Source organism: Pseudorca crassidens, chromosome 21 (assembly GCF_039906515.1).
Source record: "Pseudorca crassidens isolate mPseCra1 chromosome 21, mPseCra1.hap1, whole genome shotgun sequence".
Classification (NCBI taxonomy): Eukaryota; Metazoa; Chordata; class Mammalia; order Artiodactyla; family Delphinidae; genus Pseudorca; species Pseudorca crassidens.
Genome location: NC_090316.1, coordinates 14388295 through 14411860, shown reverse-complemented (window position 1 = coordinate 14411860; position 23566 = coordinate 14388295). Strand labels below are relative to the sequence as shown.

General features: G+C 40.2%; 1 protein-coding gene and 1 long non-coding RNA gene across 2 annotated transcripts in view; one reads left to right on the top strand and one right to left on the bottom strand.

Moving 5' to 3' along the window:
* The first annotated feature begins 3359 nt into the window (after nt 1–3359).
* On the top strand, nt 3360–22379 carry LOC137215972 (uncharacterized). The gene is made up of 3 exons (XR_010939518.1): nt 3360–4577; nt 16163–21356; nt 22031–22379. It is a non-coding gene; the product is annotated as an uncharacterized lncRNA (long non-coding RNA).
* PPP2CB (protein phosphatase 2 catalytic subunit beta) overlaps nt 13921–23566 on the bottom strand; it is a 30512-nt gene continuing 20866 nt past the window's right edge. Inside the window, exons 3-7 of the mRNA XM_067721583.1 lie at nt 22793–22966; nt 21443–21532; nt 21168–21329; nt 19183–19301; nt 13921–14720 (exon numbers count right to left, since the gene is read on the bottom strand). Coding sequence (XP_067577684.1) covers nt 14648–14720; nt 19183–19301; nt 21168–21329; nt 21443–21532; nt 22793–22966 — 618 coding nt within the window. The 3' untranslated portion in view covers nt 13921–14647. The remainder of the gene's footprint in view (nt 14721–19182; nt 19302–21167; nt 21330–21442; nt 21533–22792; nt 22967–23566) is intronic.

Sequence of the window (23566 nt, the reverse complement as noted above, 5' to 3'; positions counted from 1 at the left end):
CCTGTGTGGCACGGAACTGAAGCTTGCCAACAGCACCGGGGCTTGTGCAGTTATGTGGGAAGTGGAAAATGGAGCTAACGAATTAAGAGATCTAGCTAAATATATTCCCAACCAGATTATTGAAAATACCAGTGGTTTCTTCTTGCTGCTTATAGTAAAATGTGTGAGCAAAGAGAGAAGTTAAAGAAGGGACTTAAAGAGGAACCAGGCTCACTGGTTTGCAAGATGCCAAATAACGCGAAATTAAATGCCTTCAGAGTGAAGATTAAATCTAGAGCACAGTCTAAAGATTAAGCCAAGAGTGTAAATGTAAAATCCCTTGTTAAGATCTGAGACACATCAAAGGTGATGCCTCAGAGTAAGACTCACAGATGATTCAAAGTTTAAAAAAATATATCAGCGGTAACCTGGCCAGCTTGGACTGAAAGAGAGAAGTGAAAATGAAGAGAGGCCTTTGGACCCCCCAAATTCTGCTGCTGGGAAGCAAGCTGAGAAAACGGCTTGGCCCGGTTGTAAACCTGTCCAGTAAAAGAATGACTCGGAAGGTGAGTCCAAGGCCTCCGAAGGCCAAGTCAAGAGCCGTTGGAAAGTCATTTCCTGGCAGGAGGACTGAGTTCTAGTCAAGGAATTTCTAACACTTTGCCCAGCTGGATTTCAGAAGTGCTCACCAACCAGTAACTTCTGTGTGCCGTTCATTTTCTGTCTTTCTGCGAAGGAATCCTGCTGTCTGATCGGCATTTATACTGGGCAAGGGGAGGGGGAATAACGTTTCTATTCACAGGCCTGCAGATCTGGAGGAGCTGCTTGAGAGCTGGGCTTACGAGCTACGTATACTCCCGTAGTTCCATCTTCACCTGGACCTGATGTAGGTAAGATTCTGGACTTGGAGCTGATGCCGTAGTGGGTTGAGACTTTTGTGTCCCTTGGGAGGGGGTGGGCTGTGGAGCCAGCCTCCCAGATGGCCCCAGTGATCCCTGTGTCCTGGTGTTTACGCTGTTCTTCCTGCTGTTCCCTCCTGCGATGTACCAGGGTTGATCACAGGAGCAACAGAATTAATGGAAATAATGATATGTCCTTTCTTAGGTGAGATTACAAAGGACAGCTGCTTCTCTCTTGGTTCTCTCTGTGTCTGTCTCATCAGTTACTCTGACGGAATCGTGCTATTCGCAGCCCGATGGAGAGGACCCCTTGTCAAGCAATGGAAGCCGCCTGCCAACAGCTCTGCAAGTGAGCTTGGAGAGAATCCTCCAGCCCCAATCATATCCAGAGACTGCAGGCCTGGCTGACACCTTGACTGCAGCCGAATGAGAGACCTAAGCTGCTCCTGGATTCCGGACCCTCAGAAACGGTGGGAGAGGTAATACACATTGTGTAAAGCTATAGTGTTTTGGGGAAATTTGTTATGTGGCAATAAATAACTAGTACAAGAAATATTCAGGGCATTTCCCCCAACAATATAAAGACGTCCTTAGGAATGACTTTTACTTTTCTGGATAGATTCTTTGGTTCCTCTAGGTGTTGATATCTCTTCATCAGGGTTCCTTTCAAAGACTTCTTTGAAATAGACTCAAATGCAAATAGAAATGCAAAAGAAAAAAAATCCAAACATTTCCACATTTACCTGTTCTGATCACAGGCTCTATTTTCAGTTGTCCATCCACATCCATTTCCAAGGGTATTGACTACAGAAAAGAATTATTGCCATTTTAAAAAGATCTGTGTTATCTTTTAAAAAGCTAAAATTTCAGTCATTAACAAATAGGTCCCAAAATTTGTGGAATAAAGGTTCCTCCAGCCCCCCACTCCCCAATTTCTAACACAAAAACATTAGGGCCATTTCTTTGCCTGGCAATACGTTTTTCTTTAACACAAAGAAAAAACACTATCAGTCATGTGTACAGGTAAAGGGCTAAAAATAGATGGTTAATTGTTTCCCTGATGACAAAAGCTAATTCTTGCTCTGAATTTAGGGAAATTACAGATGCCTTAAATCTTTAGATTCTTGGTTAATAATACTATTCTTTTATACTGTAGTCCTCGTGCAATGAGTTGGAAAAATTAGAAACATGATTAAGGAATTATTTTTTCTAGGTGGGATGATGGTATTGTGGTTGGGTGAGAGAGAGGACAGTATGTGGGGATATAGATGAATAAATATTAAAGCTAAGTAAAAGGTACATTGAGGTACCTTATACTCTTATTTCTACTTTTGTATAGTTTTCCACGATAAGATGTTTAAAGATATCAATAGCTTAAGATAAAAAAGGGGACAGACTTGTAATTCGTCAAGTGATATATGAGTAAAATAGCTTTAGATTTTTTAAAAGAATAGCCCCAGGGAAAAGTAACTTGAATCCTGTTTCAGCTTAGCCTGTTTATTATTGTTTTTAATAATATCCTTCAGTGAAGGAGTAATACTGAAAAATTTAGAAGACCTACATCTTAAGTATACTAAAGAATATTCCGAGTGTCGACTGAAAAAAAAAAAAGCACAACGTTTGAGAGTTGTGAGTTAAGTTTTATTTGGGGCAAAATGAGAACTATCGCCCAGGAGGGAGAGACAGCATTTCAGGGAGCTCTGAGAAACTGTAATGGCAGAGAGGCGGGGGGAGGTCGGTGTTCTCCGTGACTTTAGTGACGGGGTGCGTGCAGTGAAGCACGCGTTTTGGCAGAAGATTGTCACGAGGAGCAGACGTCACCATCAGGGATTTCAGTGCTTTTCTACATACGAGGAGATGCAAGAATTGGGCTCCTAAAATCGTCTCCTGAAAATGGCGAACTCTCTGAAGACCTGTTCCGCCAGTTTTTCCCAGAGCGCAGAGGGCCTCATTCCTGCTCTCCACCCTGAACTCCTTTCAGGTGGTGTTGAAAGTCAGCCGCTGCAGCAGCTCATGGTTTAATCCTTGTAGAGGTAGATGACAAGTGCCTATTTGTAGTTGGCACGGGTATTTAAAAACAGTGTGCTGTCAGCATGGTGAGGAGTACATTCTATAACCTGTTTATCTCTAGCACACAAGCCACATATCCTTATTTAGAGAATTTCCCCTACTTTTATTACTCCTCCTCTCTGTTCCTGCCTCACGTCGTACTTTCTCCCTCACTGTCATGGACCGATGTGGGAGATCAATTGAGTAATTGGGTTTAATGATACAATGGATGCCTGTTATTGAAACAACCTATAAATGTCCTTTCAGGCTATTCTACTATTGACAGTGACACTAAGGCGTATTTTGTTGTGGGGAAAAAAGAAAATAAAAAGCATAAAGCCATCTTTTTTTGAAGGAAATTTTTAAAGAAATGTGACATTCCTCTTTAAAGGGGCGGGGAGTGGGGTGTAGGGGAAGAGACTAGCCTTAATGAGTTCATTGTTCCGCTAGCTGAAATTGAGATCCTGAAAACAGCAAGTTCTAAACCATACAGCAGTTCTGGACTTCCACTTAGGATCTGAAGTAATCCACTTAGAAAGCTGCAAAAAATGTTTCTCCCACCCTGACAAGAAACGGCTGGATGACAGACAAAAGCGTAACATTTTTGAGCCCTCAGGTGACTGAGGCTGCGAGGTAGACACAAACTGAATTCCGAAGAGGGAAAATCCACTGAGAGGAGAGACGGGGCACACAGACTCTCTACTGTCTCACATCAATGGGAGAAAAGGTAGCTGCTATATAAGCAGGTAAGAAAAATTTAGCTAAGATTTTAACATTTGTAAAAGCTAAGCGTGGGCTATTGCATCACTTTGGAACGGGACTGGCTACTTAATTTGTGGGTCTTAGCGCGAAATGAAAATACGAGAACCCTTGCTCAAAAATGAAGACTTCAGGATGGTGACAGCAGAGCGTGAAACCAGACGCAAGGACCTTCTAAGCGTGGGCTGTTTGTGAGTGCACAGGTCATGTGCCTTGAAGCCAGTGCTCAGACGCAGAGGCGGTTCCCACTCACCTGAAAGCTGTTCGCCCTCCTTCCGCCTTCACCAGGTGTCCGCCAGAAGGAGAGAGAGCACTGCCGACCTCCGTGCAAACGAGGAGGTGATTGGTGCCTGTGCAGGAACAAGCTCAAAGCCCCACTAGCTTCCCGGGATCCTTCTCCCCCGCAGAGCCGAAGTCTTAAGGTGCTGGGGGTGGTACACCAGCTACTGTGGCCACAGAACACTGGCAAAGATTTACTGTTTCTAGAGAAACAGTAAAAGCAAAACCGACCTTCCTCTTCCAGGACGCAGGCGAAGACTTGTTGCTGCTGGGGGAAGGGTAGAAGCAGAAAGTCTCTGCTGCTGGGGGAGGGGCAGATACAGATACCAGACGATGGCTGTCCTGCTACGGGTGGCGCAAAGAACAAGCACCCCAGACCCACCACAGTTATCAGCCCGAGTTTGGAGGTCACAGGTAGGAGGAACAGGAATGCCAAGAAAACCTCACCCCTGAAGCCAAAGTACAAAGGGCCTGCCTGAGATTTGAGGCCGAATTGGAACAAACAGCGTGTCACCTGCTCCTACCACGAGTTTAGCACCCAACCACAAGCAACAGCTGTCTACAACCAGGGGCGGGGTCAGAGCATGGAGGAGGACCCTCTCTCTGATACAGGTATGTGGGGACCATGGAAAGCTGAGGGGGACACAGGGACACAGGAAGCCTAACACCCAGCCCCTGCCCTGAGCACAAGGTAACAGCAGCTAGCCCGCCGTTAGTGGAATCTGAGGCCTCCATAGGCCTGAGGCTCTGAGACTGTGAGTGACACTGAATTCTATACCTAGTGAAAATATCTTTCAAAAAATGAATCATGAGGGAATGCCCTGGCGGTCCAGTGGTTAGAACTCGGTGCTCTCACTGCCGTGGGCCCAGGTTCAATCCCTGGATGTGGAACTAAGAGCCCACAAGCCATGTGGCATGGCCAAAAAAATAAAATCATTTTGGCAGAAAAAAAAAAGAAAGAAAAATCAGATTTCAGTTGCCAGGTGCAGCACTGGACATCCAAAAAGGCTGTCAGGCAGGAGAAATATTTTTTAAGACATACAAAAGCTGAAGGAATTCATCACCAGCAGACTTGCACTACAAGTAAATCTTTAAGGCAGAAGAATAATTATACCAGAGCGAAATATGAATCTAAACAAAGGCATGAGGAGCCCTGGAAATGGTCTATATTTAAATGACTAAATACATAAAATTCTTAAAGATTTTTATTATTTATATCCCTTTAAATAATAATCTACTGTTTAAACAGAAGCAGTAACGTTCTATGTGATTTTTATTTCTCATTAAAAAAAATTTTTTTGGTCTCTCTTCCCCCCATTCCCCCCCCAGCACCACACAGCACTGCACCACATGTGGGGTCTTAGTTCCCCGACCAGGGATCAAACCTGTGCCCCCTGCATTGGAAGCGTGGAATCTTAACCACTGGACCGCCAGGGAAGTCCCTGTGATTTTTAATATGTGCAAAAGCAACATGTATGACAATAGCACAAAGTTTGGGCAGGGATAAACAGAAATATTATAAGGTTCTTATACGGTATGTGGCATGATATGTTACTTGAAGATAGACTGTGTTAAGTTAAAGGTATACCACAAATCCTAAAGCTACCACTTAGAGTAACAAAACAGTAAGCTAATAAGCCACTAAAAAGATAAATGGAATACAAAATATTTAATTAATCCAGAAGAATTAAGAAAAAAAGAATGTATGGGGCAAATAGAAAACAAAGAGCAAGATGATAGACTTAACTGTATTGATAATCACATTAATTATAAATAGTCTGAATACCCCCAGTTAAAGACAGAGTGTTAACTTGGATTTATTTTTTTAAATATTTATTTATTTATTTATTTTGGCTGCCCCGGGTCTTAGTTGCGGCATGCGGGATCTTTAGTTGAGGCATGCGAACTCTTAGTTGCGGCATGCATGTGGAATCTAGTTCCCTGACCAGGGATTGAACCCAGGCCCCCTGCATTGGAAGCGTGGAGTCTTACCCACTGGGCAACGAGGGAAGTCCCTAAATTGGATTTAAAGAATAGCACCCAACTGTATGTAGCCCTAAAAAAACAGTGGTAATGGATAAACACCTCCCAAAAAAAATACAGCTAATATGAAATATTGGTTGTCTTAGCTAAAACAATGATGAAACATGTAAGAAAAGTCACAAAGATTAGGAAGGAAGTAAAGAGCTTTGTATTCACAGACAACATGATTTTGTAATTTAAAAAAATACAAAGTAATTTCTAAGTATAAGAATTAAGTGTCTTGGGCTTCCCTGGTGGCGCAGTGGTTGAGAATCTGCCTGCCGATGCAGGGGACACGGGTTCATGCCCCGGTCCGGGAAACACGCCGCGGAGCGGCTGGGCCCGTGAGCCATGGCCGCTGAGCCTGCGCGTCCGGAGCCTGTGCTCCGCAACAGGAGAGGCCACACAGTGAGAGGCCCGCGTACTGCAAAAAAAAAAAAAAAAAAAAAAAAAAAAAAGAAGTGTCTTTAATATGGCTACTGGATACAAGGACGATACTTTAAAAATCACTTTTATTTTTATTTATTATCAGTAAACAATTAGAAATTAAAATAGAATGGTATCATGTTTTACAACAGCATTTTAAAATCAAATAGGAGAGATAGGCAGAGAAACATTTCGGATACAGTGAATCCCGGAAACAGCAGAGAACATGTTAATCTCAGGAAGGGGTGGAGGGACTGGGGAGGGATCCCAGAGGAGATGTTCTTGAAGCTGAGTCTCAAAGGCCCCCTGCGAGGAGAAAGAGTGGAGCTTGGGAGAGGAGCTGTGGGCTACGTGCCCTGAGTCTGGGGTGAGACTGGACAAGTACACAGGACCGAGCTAGATAGAGTTTGGGCACAGAGGAGTTTGGGCACAAAGATTTTGAGAACTTTCCCATGTTTCTGTTGACTTGGTCTAGGGACCACCTGCTCTGCCAACCCCGCCTGCCTCGTTCCTCCGAGGTGCTCCCCACCTGGAGTCAAGGTACCAGGTGTCTAAGCCAGAAACGTGGGAGTCACTCTTGACCCCTCCCTTGTCCTCTCCTCCATCCATTTAATTATCAGGGCCTGCCCTATCTTCCTCCTAAACCCTCCCCAGGTTCACTGTCTGCTCTCCATCCCCGTGGCCATTCCCCTCCTCCAGACAACCCTCTTCACTCCTGAATCCAGTGGCTGGCAGTGACTGGGTCTCACCACCTCCAAACTTTCACATTAGAGAAATCCTTCTAAAGCACATCTGACCACATTCCCCCTCTGACTGAAAACCCTTTTCATCCATCCATTTCACAAGTACTGAGCAAGAGTTTGTTACATGTCGAATACTGTGGACACAGCGAAGAGTAAAACATAGAATTTAAAGCCGATTGGGGTGGCAGACATCAATCCAGTGATCCTCCACCACCAAAACAATATATAATTACAAACTGGGATGTGTGTCATAGGAGGGCCTGACCTCGTTAAGAGGTCCTAGAATGCTCCCCAAGGTATCCATCTGAAGTTTGAATAGCAGTCATCCAGATCAAAGAGTCAAGAATGGGGAAAGAGCTGATGCAAAAGCCTTAGAGGTGCTTCTCTAAGCCTCAGTTTCCTCATCTGTATAATGGGGATATTTAGAGTTGTGAGGATTAACTGAGTTACTATGTATGAAGTCCTTAGAACAGGTCCTAGGATGTAATAAATTTTCAATAAGTTAACTATAATAATAATAATACTAATTTTTTTTAAAGTAGAGCTGTTGGAAGCCTATCAACAAAGGAGTTAAATGAGAAAGCAGCATTTTTTAAAGGCATTCTGGCTTCAGGGAACATGGATTGGAACAAGGAAAGAACAGATTTGGGGGATTTAATGAGGATTCTTTTGCAGGGGTCCATTGAGAGCCATGGGACATTTAAACTTAAGGAGGCAGAGGGGACTTGGAGAGATTTTGTGATTTAGGCAGAAGAAACCAGTAACCTTGATGTTTGCTTGGCGGTGGGATGCCATAGGAGGCGGCAAGGGGCCTCCCAAAATTGTGGCCCTGGCAGCAGGGGGTGGTGGTGATGTTCTTCACGCAGGTCAGGGGAGCCTGGAGGAGGACCAGGTCGGGGAGGTGCTGAGCCCAGTTCTGGACATGTTCAGATTCAGGTACCATGGGGCATCCAGGATGAGGGGCTGCAGAAGCAGCTAACTAGGTCTGGAGTTCAGAGAAGAAATTGTGGCTGGAGACGTAAGATTGAAATTGTTGGCAAATACATGAAAACTGGACCACAATCAACCCTTCTGGTAAAGGTGGGAGGAAGGCAATAGCTACATGATTTTTAAGGTTTCTCCTGGTTCCAACATGTATAGGATTCCAAGTGTTGATGTTGGTAGGACCCCAGAGACAAAAAACCCGCAAAAATAAATAAATTAATTAATTAAATGAAATACGGTTAGATGGCAAGATTTTTTGTTTGTTTGTTTTTTTGCAGTACACGGGCCTCTCACTGTTGTGGCCTCTCCTGTTGCGGAGCACAGGCTCCGGACGCGCAGGCTCAGCGGCCATAGCTCACGGGCCCAGCCGCTCCGCGGCATGTGGGATCTTCCCAGACCAGGGCACGAACCCGTGTCCCCTGCATCGGCAGGCGGACTCTCAACCACTGCGCCACCAGGGAAGCCCTAGATGGCAAGATTTATACACCAAATATAATACCCCAAATAGTATAATACGACGTTGAGAGAAATTAAGGAAGACTTAAAGGAGGTATATGCAGTCTCCATGGAGTGGAAGACTCCATGTGAAAACATCTCTTCTCCCCAAAGTGACAGATACTACAGTTCTGGTCAAAAGCCCAGCAGGTTTTTGTTTTTTTCTTCTCCTATGCGTGTGACTATAACAAGCTGATTCTAAAAAGAAAAAAAATTTATTGTGGTAAAATATACAGAATTTACCATTTTAGCCATTTTAAAGTATATAATTCAGTGGCGTTAAGTACATTCACAGTGGTGTGCAGCCATCACCACCAACAATTTCCAGAACTTTTTCGTCATCGCAAACATACTACACATTCAATAGTAACTCCCCTTCCCTCCTTCCCCAGCCCCTGGTAATCTCTATTCTACCTTCTGTGTCTGTGAATTGGCCTATTCTAGGCACCTCATATAAGTGGAATTAAACAGTATTTGTCTTTTTGTGCCTGGTTTGTTGCACTTAGCATGTCTTTGAGGGTCATCCATGTTGTAGCATATATCAGAATCTATCCTTTTTATGGTTGAATAATATTCCATTGTACGTATATACCATATTTTCTTTATCTACTTGCCGGTTGATGGACATCTGGGTTTTTTCCACCTTTTGGCTATTGTGAATAACACTAGTATGACCATTGGTACCTAGTGTAGTCTTCGTAAGATTTAAATGAGTGATTCAATTTCTTTAATAGTAACAGTAGTTAGACTCCATTTTTTTTCCTTTTCCATTATCGTTTATTACAGGATGTTGAATATACAATAGGACGTTGTTGTTTATCCATTCTATATATAATAGTTTGCATCTGCTAGTCCCAAACTCGCAATCCATCCCTCCCCTCCCCTCTTCCCCCTTGGCAACCACAGGTCTGTTCTCTATGTAGTGTTTTTTTTAAAGTAGTGTTTAGGTTTCTATCTCTTTTTTTAAAATTTATTTATTTATTTATTTGGCTGTGTTGGGTCTCCGTTTTTGTGCGAGGGCCTTCTCCAGTTGCGGCGAGCGGGGGCCACTCCTCATCGTGGTGCGCGGGCCTCTCACTGTTGTGGCCTCTCCCGTTGCGGAGCACAGGCTCCAGATGAGCAGGCTCAGTAGTTGTGGCTCACGGGCTTAGTTGCTCCGTGGCATGTGGGACCTTCCAAGACCAGGGCTCGAACCTGTGTCCCCTGCATTGGCAGGCAGATTCTTAACCACTGCGCCACCAGGGAAGCCCTCCATTTATTTATTTTTTAAATTTTTTTAAGTGTATTTATTATTTATTTATTTATTTTTGGTTGCGTTGGGTCTTCATTGCTGCGTGCAGGCCTTCTCCAGTTGCGGCGAGCAGGGGCTACTCTTTGTTGTGGTGTGCAGGCTTCTCACCGCGGTGGCCTCTCTTGTTGCGGAGCACGGGCTCCAGGCACGTGGGCTTCAGTAGTTGTGGCACGTGGGCTCAGTAGTTGTGGCTCGCGGGCTCCAGAGCGCAGGCCCAGCAGCCGTGGCACACGGGCTCAGCTGCTCCACGGCATGTGGGATCCTCCCAGGCCAGGGCTCGAACCCGTGTCCCCTGCATTGGCAGGCGGGTTCTCAACCACTGCACCACCAGGGAAGCCCCCCTCCATTTATTCTTGAGTCAGTTTGATAAGGTCAAAATACCCTAGTAATTTGCTCAGTACTTCTTTTTTGCTCAGTTTTCAAATTTATTGGCCAATATTATTCATAGTACCCTCTAGACTTTTTAATCACTTCTCTTTTATTCTGCAAATTCGTGCTTTTGTTTGTGCCCCTGAATGTTTTCCTTCATTTTATTAATCTTTTCAAGTACCAACTTTGGTTCTGTTGATATTTTCTTTTGAATCTTTTCTTTCGATATTTGCTCTTAACCTTTTAACTTTTATGGAATAGTAAACACTTAGCTCAATTTTCAGCTTTTCCTCTGTTACAATACAAGCATTTAGTTATAAATTTCCCTGTAAAGCCTGGTTTGGTTGCACTGCACAAGTTTTGTTTCTGTAAACAGCTTCATTGAGGTATATTTTACATATGAAATATTCCCATTTCAAGGGTAAAGATTTTTGGTAAATTTACCAAAAGGCGCAATCATGACCATAAACCAGTTTTAGAACATTTTCATCATTCTAACAAGAACCCTCATGCCCATTTACAGTTAATTCCCATTCCCACTGGCCAGGCAACGACATTCATTCATTCAGCTAGCTGCTCCAGGTCTTTAGTTGCCTCATGCAGGATCTTTTAGTTGTGGCATTGGGGATCTAGTTCCTCGACCAGGGATCGACCGGGGCCCCCTACATTGGGAGCGTGGAGTCTAAACCACTGGACCACCAGGGAAGTCCCAGGGCTAATCTCCTTCTTTCTCCATAAATTTGCCTTTTCTGGGCATCTCATAGAAATGGAATATGTGTAGTTTGTCATGTCTGGCTTCTTTCATTAGCATGTTTTGAAGTTCATCCATGTTGTATTATGTTTCAGTTCACTACTTTTTATTAATGCTGGTTTACTATTGTATAACATTTTTGTCTATCCACTGAACAGTTGATGGACATTTAGAATGTTTCCAGCTTTCAGCTATTGTAATTAATGTTGCTGTGAACATTTGCATGTATGTCTTTGTAGGAACTTTTTTTTTTTTTTTTTTTTGCGGTACGCGGGCCTCTCACCATTGTGGCCTCTCCCGTTGTGGAGCACAGGCTCCGGACGCGCAGGCTCAGCAGCCATGGCTCACGGGCCCAGCCGCTCCGCGGCATGTGGGATCTTCCCAGACCGGGGCACAAACCCATGTCCCCTGCATTGGCAGGTGGACTCAACCACTGCACCACCAGGGAAGCCCTGAACATGTATTTTAACCATATACGTGGGTAGCTATGAATGAGTGGAATTGCTGGGTCATAGTTACTTTGCATTTAAGAAGCTGTCAAGTTTCCCAAAGTGGCTGCACCATTTTACATTTATCAATAGCAATGTGGGAGGGCTCCAACTTTTCCACATTCTCACCAATATTTGTTATTTGTTCATAAATAAGAAAGGCTTATTTATTATACCCTTTCTAATGGGTGTGAAGTGATATCTCAATTGTTTTTAGTTTACATTTCCCTAATGACTAATGATGTTGATCTTTTCATGTATTTATTAACTATTTGCATATCTTCTTTGCTGAAATGTCTTTTCACATCTTCTGCCCATGTTCTGATTGTCTTATTGAGTGGTAAGAATTCTTTTAAAATCTGGATACAAGTCTTTTATCAGATATGTGATGCAAATATTTTCTTTCAGTGTATGTCTTTTCATTTAATTCTGTCCTTTGAAGCACAAAAGTTTTGAATTTTCACGGTCCAGTTTATCAGCTTAAAATTTTTGTGTACCATTCTTTTGGTGTTATTTAAGAAATCTCTGCTTAACCCACGTTGTCAAAGAGGTTCTGTATTTTCTTGTTAAAGTTTGATCCATTTTTAGTGAATTTTTTTGTATGATGGGAGGTAAGCATCTAAGTTCATCCTTTTGCATTTGCATATAACAATTTTCCTAACACCATTTGTTGAACAATCCTTCCCTTAATGAATTGCCTAGCTATTTTTGCTGAAAATTATTTGACTATAAATGTAAGGATTTATTTCTGTACTTTCAATTCTGTTCATTGATCTCTATGTCCATCCTTACATTTTGGCTGTGTTGGGTCTTTGTTGCTGCGTGCAAGCTTTCTCTAGTTGTGGTGAGCGGGGGCTACTCTTCGTTGCAATGCGTGGGCTTCTCATTGCGGTGGCTTCTCGTTGAGAAGCACAGGCTCTAGGTGTGTGGGCTTCAGCAGTTGTGGCTCGTGGGCTCTAGAGCGCAGGCTCAGCACTTGTAGCACATGGGCTTAGTTACTCCATGGCACGTGGGATCTTCCCGGACCAGGGATCGAACCTGTGTCCCCTCCATTGGCAGGTGGATTCTTAACCACTGTGCCACCAGGGAAGTCCTATACTACACTGTCTTGAAAACTGTACTTTTATGAAACTTAAATTTTGACATAGGGAAGTGAACGTGCTCTTTGTTCTTGTTTTTCAAAATTGTTTTGGTTATTCTATTTTATCCACATAATTTTATATGTATTTTCATAACCAGTTTTTCTAAATTCTGTTTTATGGAAGTTTAAATTTCCTTTACTTCCTCTTTGACCCTTATTTTTGAAGTTTCAAAATATATAGGTATTTCTATAAATAATATTTTTGCTATTAACCTCTAAATTAATTGCACCATAGACAATGTCAATTTTTTGAAAGTTTTTGAGACTTGCTTTATGGCCTAATAATTGCCAATTGTTATAAACGTTCCATATAAACTTGATAAGAATGTGTATTCCGTTAGGATACAGAGATGTATATGTATATTATATCAATCTTATTCAAATGTGTTGTTCAAATCTTCCAGTTTTTGTATTTTACTTTATAATAACAGAGAAGAGAGTTGAAATCTGCCACTGTAATGAAAACTTGTCAAGCTTTCTCTGCATTTGTCAGGCTTTTTGTTTTTAACATATTTGAGGCTATTTTGGTATATGCATTCAGGTTTAGAATTATGAGATAACTATTTGTATTGGTTCTAGGCTCTTAAATTTTGTCTCAGTCTATTTTAATATTTATATAGCTACTCCAGTTTTCCTTTTAGTATCTTTTCTTGGTCTCTCCCATCTTCTAATTTCAACCTATCCAAGTCACTTTGCATCTGGTGTGTGTCTTGTAATCAGGTATATAGCTGGATTTTCTAAAAAACCAGCTCTTACCCTTTGTCTTCTAACTAGAGAATACAGTTCATTTACGTTGATTATAATTTTGAGATGTTTATACCTATTTTTACCTTCTTGTTTTCTTACATAAAGACAAAAGAGTTTAGTTTTCCTCTGTGTCTTCCATCACCTCCCCCTGCAGACTCCGCATGTTCCCTTCTGCCATCCGGAATTCACGCTGTACACTTAAACAGCACTACGACTTGTACTAGACTTTATGTGGCGGTTGATTTATTCTCATTTCATTTCTGCATCAAAAGGTACAGATAAAATAACATTTTGGTTTTTAAAAGATTCTACCCAGCCATATGATATCCTACAGTTTTTAGCATATCATCCATAGTGTAAAATGTGAGTAATACAAATTACCTAATGAAATGATGTTTAGAAATAAGAATGTCTTCCGTGGCCTAAGAGTCATCAGGTATTCTTAAAAATTTTTTTCTTCTGAAAATAAGTCCTAAACAAAGAACGCTACATTTAAAGTACCTCAACACAACTGTTTATTACAGGTCAAGAGATCTCATACGAAGTTACAAAAGAGTAAAACTTTCATTTAAAGTGTACCACAGTAAATCAACATGTTTTTGTTTAAAATGGAAAGTTTATTTGCTCAGTACACCAAACAGAATGCAAGCACTGTCATGACAAATATACAGAAATATGCAGATCAACATAAAATAGTAATTTAGTTTAAAGGAAGGGAAATCTCTTTAAATGTTATGACAACGTACTCCCAAGAATCTTTTTTTCAGTTAATTATACATTTCAATAAAATACACGGTAATGAATTAAGTGGAAGTTAGCTTGTGAATTTTTCTTAAAAATAAAAATCCAGCCCTATTAATCCATGCCAGTTAAACACTCTAACTAAAATCTCCAAGTAAGTGCAAACGGAGATGGAGTTAGTTACCTCTTTTGCTTGAACAGCCCCAAGGAAAGCGGTTACTACAAACACAGCAGGCAAACTGTTAAGACCGACCGATCTAGAACATAGCGTTGACCTAATCTCAGTCTCAAGTTGTGCTAAATGCTCATCATTAGTATGGCACAGTTTGGTCCATGATACGGTTTAATGCCAAGACAGATCCCAATTTGTTACAGAAACACACAGATTACTGTTGCTTTTTTTTCTTTTGTTTCTAAATATATATATTTTAAAAAGCCAGGTATACTACTTCCACATACAAAGACAGGTTTTCCCTGGAGGAATTTACAGAAAGTAGTCTGGGGTGCGCCGGGTCACGTGAGGCTCTCCACGACGAGGTGCTGGGTCAAACTGAAGGCTATAAATGGCAAAAAAGAAAGCAAATGGTTAAAGGATTTGACGCTGCAGGCAAACCAATCAATAAAGAACAAGACACCAAGGTAGAAAGAGCAGTCCTCGTCTCCCACCTTTTCTGTGTTCTTTATGACTGGAGTGACCCTGGGTAGGTCACTGCAGGTGTTCTCTTTCATAAAACTATCTCACAGAGCTACGGTGAAGATTTAGGCAGACAGGATGTCTGGTTCATGTTTGGCATAAACGGTTTGTAGTATCACTATCAGTTGAATAGAAGTAAAGAGAGCAGACATGCTTGTTTTAGATTTTAGAGGAAAAGCATTCAGTCTTTCACTATTAAGAATGATGTAATTAGCTGTGGGGTTTCTGTAGATGACATTTACCAGGATGAGAAAGTTCCCTTCTTTGACTGGTTGAGTACAGCTGACCCTTCAACCACACGGGGTTGGGGTCCCAGCCCTCTGCAGTTAAAAATCCGAGTATAACTTAAAGCCAAGCCCTCTGTATACGCGGTTCCTCCCTACCTGTGGTTCCAAAGCCCCTGTAGTGCTGTAGTGTTTATAGAGTACTAAAAAAAAAATCCACATACAAGTGGACTCACACAGTTCAAACCCATGTTGTTCAAGGGTCAACTATACTTTTATTGTGAAAAGGTGCTGGATTTTGACAAATACTTTTTCTGGCCTTAATGAGATCATGTGGTTTTTGTCCTTTATTAATATGGTTTATTACAAGAACTGATTTTCATATTTTGAACCAACTTTGCATTCCTAGGCTAAATCCCACTTGGTCCGTGTATAATTCTTTTTATATACTTATGGATTTGGTTAATATTTTGTTGCAGATTTTTGTGTCTATACACATAAAGAGTATTGGTCTGTAGTTTTCTTAAAATGTCTTTGATTTTGGTATTAGGGTAATACAATCTTTAAAGAATTGGTTGGGAAGTAATCCCTCCTCTTCTTTTTGTAGGTCTTTGTGAAGGACTGGTGTTAATTCCTTTTTAAACATTTGGTCAATTCACCAGTGAAGCCAACTGGGCCTGGGCTTTTCTTTGTAGGGAGTCTTAAAATTATTAATTTAATTTCTTCATTTGTTATAGGTTTATTCAGATTTTCTGAGTCAGTTTTGGTAGTTTTCCTTTTTGTCTTTCTATGAATTTGTCCAGTTTATCCAAGTTACCTAATTTGTTGCCATATAGTTATTGTATTCCCTCACAATTCTTCTTCTTTCAGTAAGGCTTGTGGGGATTTTGGTAATGTGAGTCTTCACTCTTTTTTTTTCTTGGCCAGTCTAGTTAAGGCTTTTCAATTTTGTCAAAAAGAAACAACTTTTGGTTCCGTTGGTTTTCTCTACGGTTTTTGTACTATTTCATTTTATTTCCACTGCTAATTTTATTTCCTTCCATATGCTTGCACTGAGTTTAGTTTGCTCTTCTTTTTCTAGGTCCTTAAGGTGTACAGTTAGGTTATGGAGGCTGGAAGTTGGAGATCAGGGTGCCAGCATGGGTGAGTTCTGGTGAGAGCCCTCTTCTGGGTTATATATTGTCAACTTCTAATTCTATCTGACTTTTAATACAGGCATTTACAGCTATAAATTTCCCTGCAAACACTGCTTTCACTGTATCCCACAGGTTTTGGTACACTGTGTTTTCATTTTCACTCATCTCAAAGTATCTTCTCATTTCCCTGGTGATTTCTTCTTTCACCCCCCCGCCCCGCAAAGGTTATTTAGGAGTGTCTTAGTTTGTACCTATTTGTATATTTTCCAGTTTTTCTTTTGTTATTGATTTCTGATTTCATCTCACAGTGTCTGGAGAACATACTTTGTATGACTCCAATCTTAAATGTTCTAAGGCGTAGGGTTTATAGCCAAGCACATGGTCAGTGTTGGAGAATGTTCCATGTGCGTTTGAGAAAACTGTGTTCTGCTATTGCCTGGTGGAGTGTTCTGCAGATGTTAGGTAAAGTTGTAGTGTTTTTCAAGTCTTCTATTTCCTTGCTGATCTTCTGTCTAGTTCTGTTATTGCAGGTGGCATAATAAAGTCTCCAACTATTTGTTTCTTCCTTCAATTCTGTTCATTTCTGCTCCGTATATTCTAGGGCTCCACTGTTAAGTGCATACGTTTATGATATATTTTCCTAATAGTCTGACTCTTTATCATTGTGAAGTGTTCTTCTTTATTTCTAGTAACAGTTTTTGGTTTGAAATCTGTTTGGTCTGGTATTAGTATATCCAGTCCAGCACTTTTATGGTTACTATTTGCATGATGTATCTTTTCTCACCATTTTATTTTTAACCTATTTTTGTTTTTGAATCTAAATTATGTTTCCTGTAGACATTATAAAGCCAGATATTTAAAAACAAAAACACCAACTTGATAATTTCTGCCCTTTGATTGCATTGTGTTGATGACTCATTCAGTGTTATTGATATGACTGGATTTATACCTGCCATTTTCTTTTCTTTTTTTAAATATGCCTTTCTTTGTTTATTGGTTCCTGCTTTAACTGCTTTCTTTTTAGTAAAATATTATTTTCTAACATAGTATTTAAATTCCTTTAATAACTTTACCATTATTTTTCTTTTTTAGTGGTTGCTCTGGAACTCAGAATACACAACTTATGAAATTCTACTTCAGATTTATAAATTCTAGTGATTTAAGAGGTATTTACTCCTAGATAGCATATAGCTCCTTTCCATTTCCATTCCCCGTTTTTGGTATTGCTGTTATACACAGTATATGTTATAAACCCCCAAAATTATTATATACACTTTTTAATATAATTACTATAATATATAATTACTATTTTATATACTCTTATGACCCTGAAGAAGCTGAGAGAGAAGGAGAGTGAGTGTATATTTATAGATTTTGTTAAATAACCTTCTCATTTGTATTTTCTTCATATTCTTCCTTTAATTCAAGTTACCATCTGGTGTTACTTCCTTCTTTAGTACAGCTTTGTTCCCACCCACCTCCTCTGTGCTGTTACTATCAAATCTACGGCTGCATTTCTATATATTCTGTTTCTTTTAAGTTCAATTATACTACAAATATATCCTTACTGTGTCATGCAACTGGTTTTTAAATCAGTTAAGAAGGTGCAATTCTACCATCTTCTACTATTACTACCTTGTGTGTGCAGCTGACTTACTTTCTGGTATCATTTGCTTTCAGCCTGAAGTGCTCCCTCTAGTATATCTTGTATGGTAAGTCTGCCAGCATTGAATTCCCTCAGTTTTTGTTTATCTGGGTATGCCCTTCTTTTGTGTTCATTCTGAAGTTGTGCTGGATATGACCTTGGTTTTTTATTTTCAGCACTTTGAGTATGTTTCATTGCCTTTCTGAGGAAATGTTAGCTGATTATTCAATTGAGGTTCCCTCCTGTAAGTCATTTTTCTCTTACTGCCTTCAAGATTATTTCTTTTAGACTCTCAACATTTTGACCATGATGTGTCTGACTGCTCCTGTGTGGATACAGCCTAATGTACGTGCACAGCCATCTTGTCTCCCAGAGTTGACTGTGATGATCTCAGGAAAGCTCTTCTTCACTATCTCTTTCCCTGCTTTTACCTGTTAAAGTTCTCCTTGCTCTCCTCTTTTGCTTGTTGCTACTAGTATCACGGGAGCTATGAGAGCCTTCTTCATTGGTCTCCACCATAATACCCACTGTCTTCAACAAAATACTTAGGCGTGCAATTCTTGACCCTCTGTTCTAAGTAAGGTCAGCCCCCTCAGGCAGAGGTAAGGAACTTTTTGTTCTGCATCTCTCTCTGAACAGAACTTCTATGCCACTGTTCCGGAGTTGCAGGCAGGTATGATGGCCCACTTCTTAGTGACATCCCCTGTTCTAGAGTAGGCACTGAGGCAAGAACTGGGGAGACAGCATTTTCTGCCTGCCACACATGACTGGAACACAGCCTCCACCCTAGGAGCCAGGGAGGGGAAGGGAGTCTCAGCCTGACCGACTGCACCCACTGGGAGCAGAGCCTCTGTAACCCTGGACTGGGACAGGTGAGATATGCTGGCACCTGCCCCCCAGGGGGGAGAAACAACAGCCCTGGACTGGGAACTGGGGGAGGGGAGAAGCCCCATCTTCTTGACCACACCCACCCGGGACAGAACGACTGCAGTGTAGTTTCTGTACAGGGGATCTGGAAACAGGAGGAAACACTCGTGACTCAAATTCCACAGACTCTGGTATTATACTGAGAGTTAGCAGATCCAGAATAAGTGTTTCTGTATTTGCTGTATACATTTAGGACAAATTCCGAACACTTGAAACAAGTGTTTAAAATAACATTTTCCAGTCCAGTATTTGTTCCTACTGGGGAGAGGGTTTGCCATGTTCCTCACTCCGCTATTCCAGAAGCAAAACTCCTCTACCTCTAACTTTAATAATCCACGTTGCAATTTTCCTTCTGAAAGTGATTACATACAATTAAAATTTAAAGTTACTTACAAGGAATACTTCAAAGTGTCATCTAATTCCATGATAGCAGCCTGGTTCCCACAACGATAACAGTAATTCGGTGCGCTGAAAATGGTAACCACATTCCGATCGTGACACCAATTGTATCCCTGCAGCATGTAAAAAAAAAAAAAAATCAGTATTTCACCATAAAATCATAATGTTGACAGAGCTAAGTTTAGAAAACTAAACTCAAAAGTTACACGAGTATTCTCTGTGGAAATGCAGTCTTCTGTGTTACCTTATGTGGTGTCCATCTTTAATACGTACACCTGCACTGAGATCCAGCTATGGAGCTCAGTAACTTTTTCTGCTTAATCTATGCTTGAGATTGAGGCTAGGATGTGTATTCAGATTTCTCCCACAATGATGGAAGATGTCTCAATTCTTCCTCATAAATTATGTCAATTTTTGCTTTACATACTTTGACTCTATTACTAGGTAAATAAAAATTTAGAATTATTCTCTCCTATATAACTGGGCCACTTTTCATCAGCAAAATACCTCTTTTTATTTCTAAATATACTACTGTCTTACAGCCCTTTCTGATTCATATTATTAACTATATTTTGGATAATTATCTAATTGATGTATTAATATACCATTTTCCATCCCTCTATTTCTAGTCTGTGGTATCATCATGTTTTAGATAAATCCCAAATAATGGGTGAATTTTTTGATTATTTATCCAATTTGAGACTCTCAGTATTTTAGGTAAGTAAAAATTTTTATCCATTCCCATTCCTTATGATTATAATGAGGTTTATCTTTACTGTACAAATCTACGTTCTTTATTACCATGCTGTTACCCCTTCTGCCTCTGTTGGGTTAGTGAAATTTTCTCTAACATCTTGAAGCTACTCCCTACTGGTTTGGAAGGATTATATTCTATTTATATTCCTTTAATGTTTAAAGAATAGTAACATCATGCTAGAGAAATGTGGCAGGCACCACCTTAACCAAGTGATCCAAGTTAGTTAATAGCACCAGCACTGGGAAAGATCCCATGACCTGATATGATGTGCCGAGAAGGACACATCATCATACTGTGATACGCCCGCCAAAAGCGCACATCCCGAATCATAAGGAAACATCAGCCAAACCATAAATGAAGGCTATTTCTACAAAATAAAATTGCTTGTAGTCTTCAAAAATGTCAAGATTATGCAAAACAAAGGAAATCTGAGGAATTTCCACATCCGAGGGGACTGAATACAGCATGATCCTGGATGAGATTATAGGTGCACACACATTATTAAATTTCGCTATAAAAATTTTTTGCTATAGAGGACATTGGTGAGATAATAAAAATTTGACTAAAGCGTTTATAGACTTAAAAATTTTTTTTATTATTTTATTTTTTTGGCCGTGCTGCGAGGCTTGTGGGATCTTAGTTCCCTGACCAGGGATCAAACTTGTGCCCCCTGCAGTGGAAGCACAGAGTCTTAACCACTGGACCACCAGGGAATTCCCTGAATAAAGCACTTAGATAATGGTACTATATTAATGAAAATTTCCTGACCTTGATAACTATACTGTGGTTATTTAGGAGAAAGTCCTTATTTTTACAAAACACACATGGAAATTTGGATGTAAAGGAGGATCTCACCTTCAGCTGACGTTCAAACAGCTAAAAAAAAAAGTAATGTGTGAGGGGAAAGGGGAATAGGAACGAGAGAGAATGATAAAGCAAATATTAAAATATTTATACTTTAGGAATCTGAGTGTAGGACAGAAAGGAATTTTTTGTTACTATTTTTTTGCAATTTTTCTTGAAGTCTAAATTAATTACAAAAGTGATACATAATTTCGCTTTGGCCAACTAGTACTTTCCCTACTTGCTAAAATCAGCCAAGTTTTTTTTCCTTTCATTTAGGTAATGGGGAGGAATGTTTCTGACATTCTAAGTCATGAAGCTTTATTAGAGAAACATTTATTTGAAACAGAGATCATCATCCTATAAGAAAAGGACATACCTCCATTACCAGTTGGTGAGCACGAGAAACCAGTGTGAGACCATTGGCATGGTTAAACGTTTCCGAAATATCTTGTCCAAATGTGTAGCCAGCGCCGCGTGGTGAAATACCCCACCCACCACGGTCATCGGGATCTGACCATAACAGATCACACATTGGGCCCTGGCAAAGAAAACGGAAGTATGCGACGTAAGTTATGAGCATTCATATTTAACTAATCTAGGGTTACCACAATGTGGTTATATTGCTTTCTTTTTCATTAAAACTAAGTTTACCTCATGTGGAACTTCTTGTAAACGATCCAGGGCTCTTATATGATCCAGTGTATCTATGGATGGGGAGAGGCCACCATGGAGGCAGAATATCTGTTTATGAATTTAAAAAGAAAATGAATTTGTTTTATTAAATGCTGAAAGTTAATGGAGAGTAAATACTGGTTACCAATGTCAATCCTAGTAGCTTTTCAAAATAGCATTTAATAATATTCACAGTGGAAAATGTATAATACACAATGGAAAAAAACAAAAAATGCATGATCAGAGAGAGCTGTTAACATTTAAAATACACTTCTTTTTTCTTTATAATCCTAGGTATTTTATATAGTATATTTCCACTTTCTCTAGAATGCGATTTCCGTGCTTGTGACCCACCATTAACTTTTCTGTTGGTTACTGCTGACATATAAAAATTTTAAGTTTCTCTTACAGCAAAGACTCTACTGATTCCTGTTATTGGTTGTAATAGTTTTTCAGTTTTCTAAGAGTTTGCAAAAATATTTTTGTTATTTTGTCCTCAATGTTTATACCGGATTTATTTATTTATTATTATTATTATTATTTTTTTTTTTTTTTCGCGGTACGCAGGCCTCTCACTGCTGTGGCCTCTCCCGTTGCAGAGCACAGGCTCCAGACGCGCAGGCTCAGCAGCCGTGGCTCACGGGCTCAGCCGCTCCGCGGCATGTGGGATCTTCCCGGACCGGGGCACGAACCCGTGTCCCCTGCATCGGCAGGCAGACTCTCAGCCACTGCGCCACCAGGGAAGCCCTCTAGATGAGTTTTGACCATTATATTTCTTTAATAGACTTTTCAAAAACTGCTTTGGGCCATATTGATCAACTATGTAGTTTTGGTATCTATTTCTGCTTTTATTTTTAATTAATCCAAGTTTATTTTACTGTTTCATTCTTTGAATTAAATGTAATTTATAAATAAATGCACTTCCTTGCATTTCATCCCTTACTTACATCTAAAAGTTTTGGTTTACACTATACTTCCACTTGGTCATTTAAAAATGACTTCTATTTTATGAGTGTTAGTAGAAGACTGTGAAAGTTCCCAAGGAGGTAGATCTGTCCTACTACTCAGAATCAGAAACTGTCACTTAACACATGGTGTGTAGATATATCAATAGATGGAAAGGGAAGCAGGAAGATGGAGAGGATGAAAGGAAGAACTTGCTGGTCTCAACGTGTATAAAACTTACCCAGTTCCCTGTTCTGAAACTTTAAGTATAAGGGAAAGAGGCAGAAAAGGCCGAGGAGATGCAGAAAGAATGTCATGTCAATCTAGACCCTAAATTACTAACAGAAAATCTTTTCCTACTTTTATCTGTCCCCACATACATACCTGCCCATCTACTAAAGCTGTAAGTGGCAGATAGTCAAACAGATCTGTAAAGTATTTCCAAACATTGGCATTCCCATACTTTCGCAGACATTCATCATAAAAGCCATATACTTGGGTAATTTGTCGGCTTTCGTGGTTTCCTCTCAATATTGTAATACGTTCTGGGTAACGCACCTGAAGGAAAAGGCAAAGAAACCCATGGAAGTATTTTTACTAGTGTTATGCTAAGCACATTAACCTCTGACCCATTTCTTTAAATGGTCCTTCAGTCTGCTAGTACATTAAATGTAAATTTTTTCAGAATAAAAAATTTTCTCATTCATCACCAGGTCCTCTTGATTAACCTTTGAAATATTTTTTTATGGCCATCCTTCTTCATACTGTGTATCCATACTCCCCTCACTGGAATCCTTATTAACTGGTAACTATTTTATTATAATAAAATCGTATCTGACTCTTTGTCTCCAGTATCTTTTTCATACTCAAATTATCACTAGTCTTCTTAGTCTTTCCAGAACACTATGACTTTTTAATGCTCCACAGACACAGAAGAGATCTGGACCCAAGACAAACTCTCTACAGACTAACTTCCCCCTCCCTTTTATTTCCCACAGAAGAATGTATTTGCCAACAGAACACAAAAACAGGCCCTGCCAGGCTGAGATGAAGATGGTGAGGTGTAGGAAGGAAATGAATAACTTTTTTTTATATATCTTTGTTATGCTTTAGTTCACTTCCTAGAACCTGTATATTTTACAGTATTATGTTGAAAAC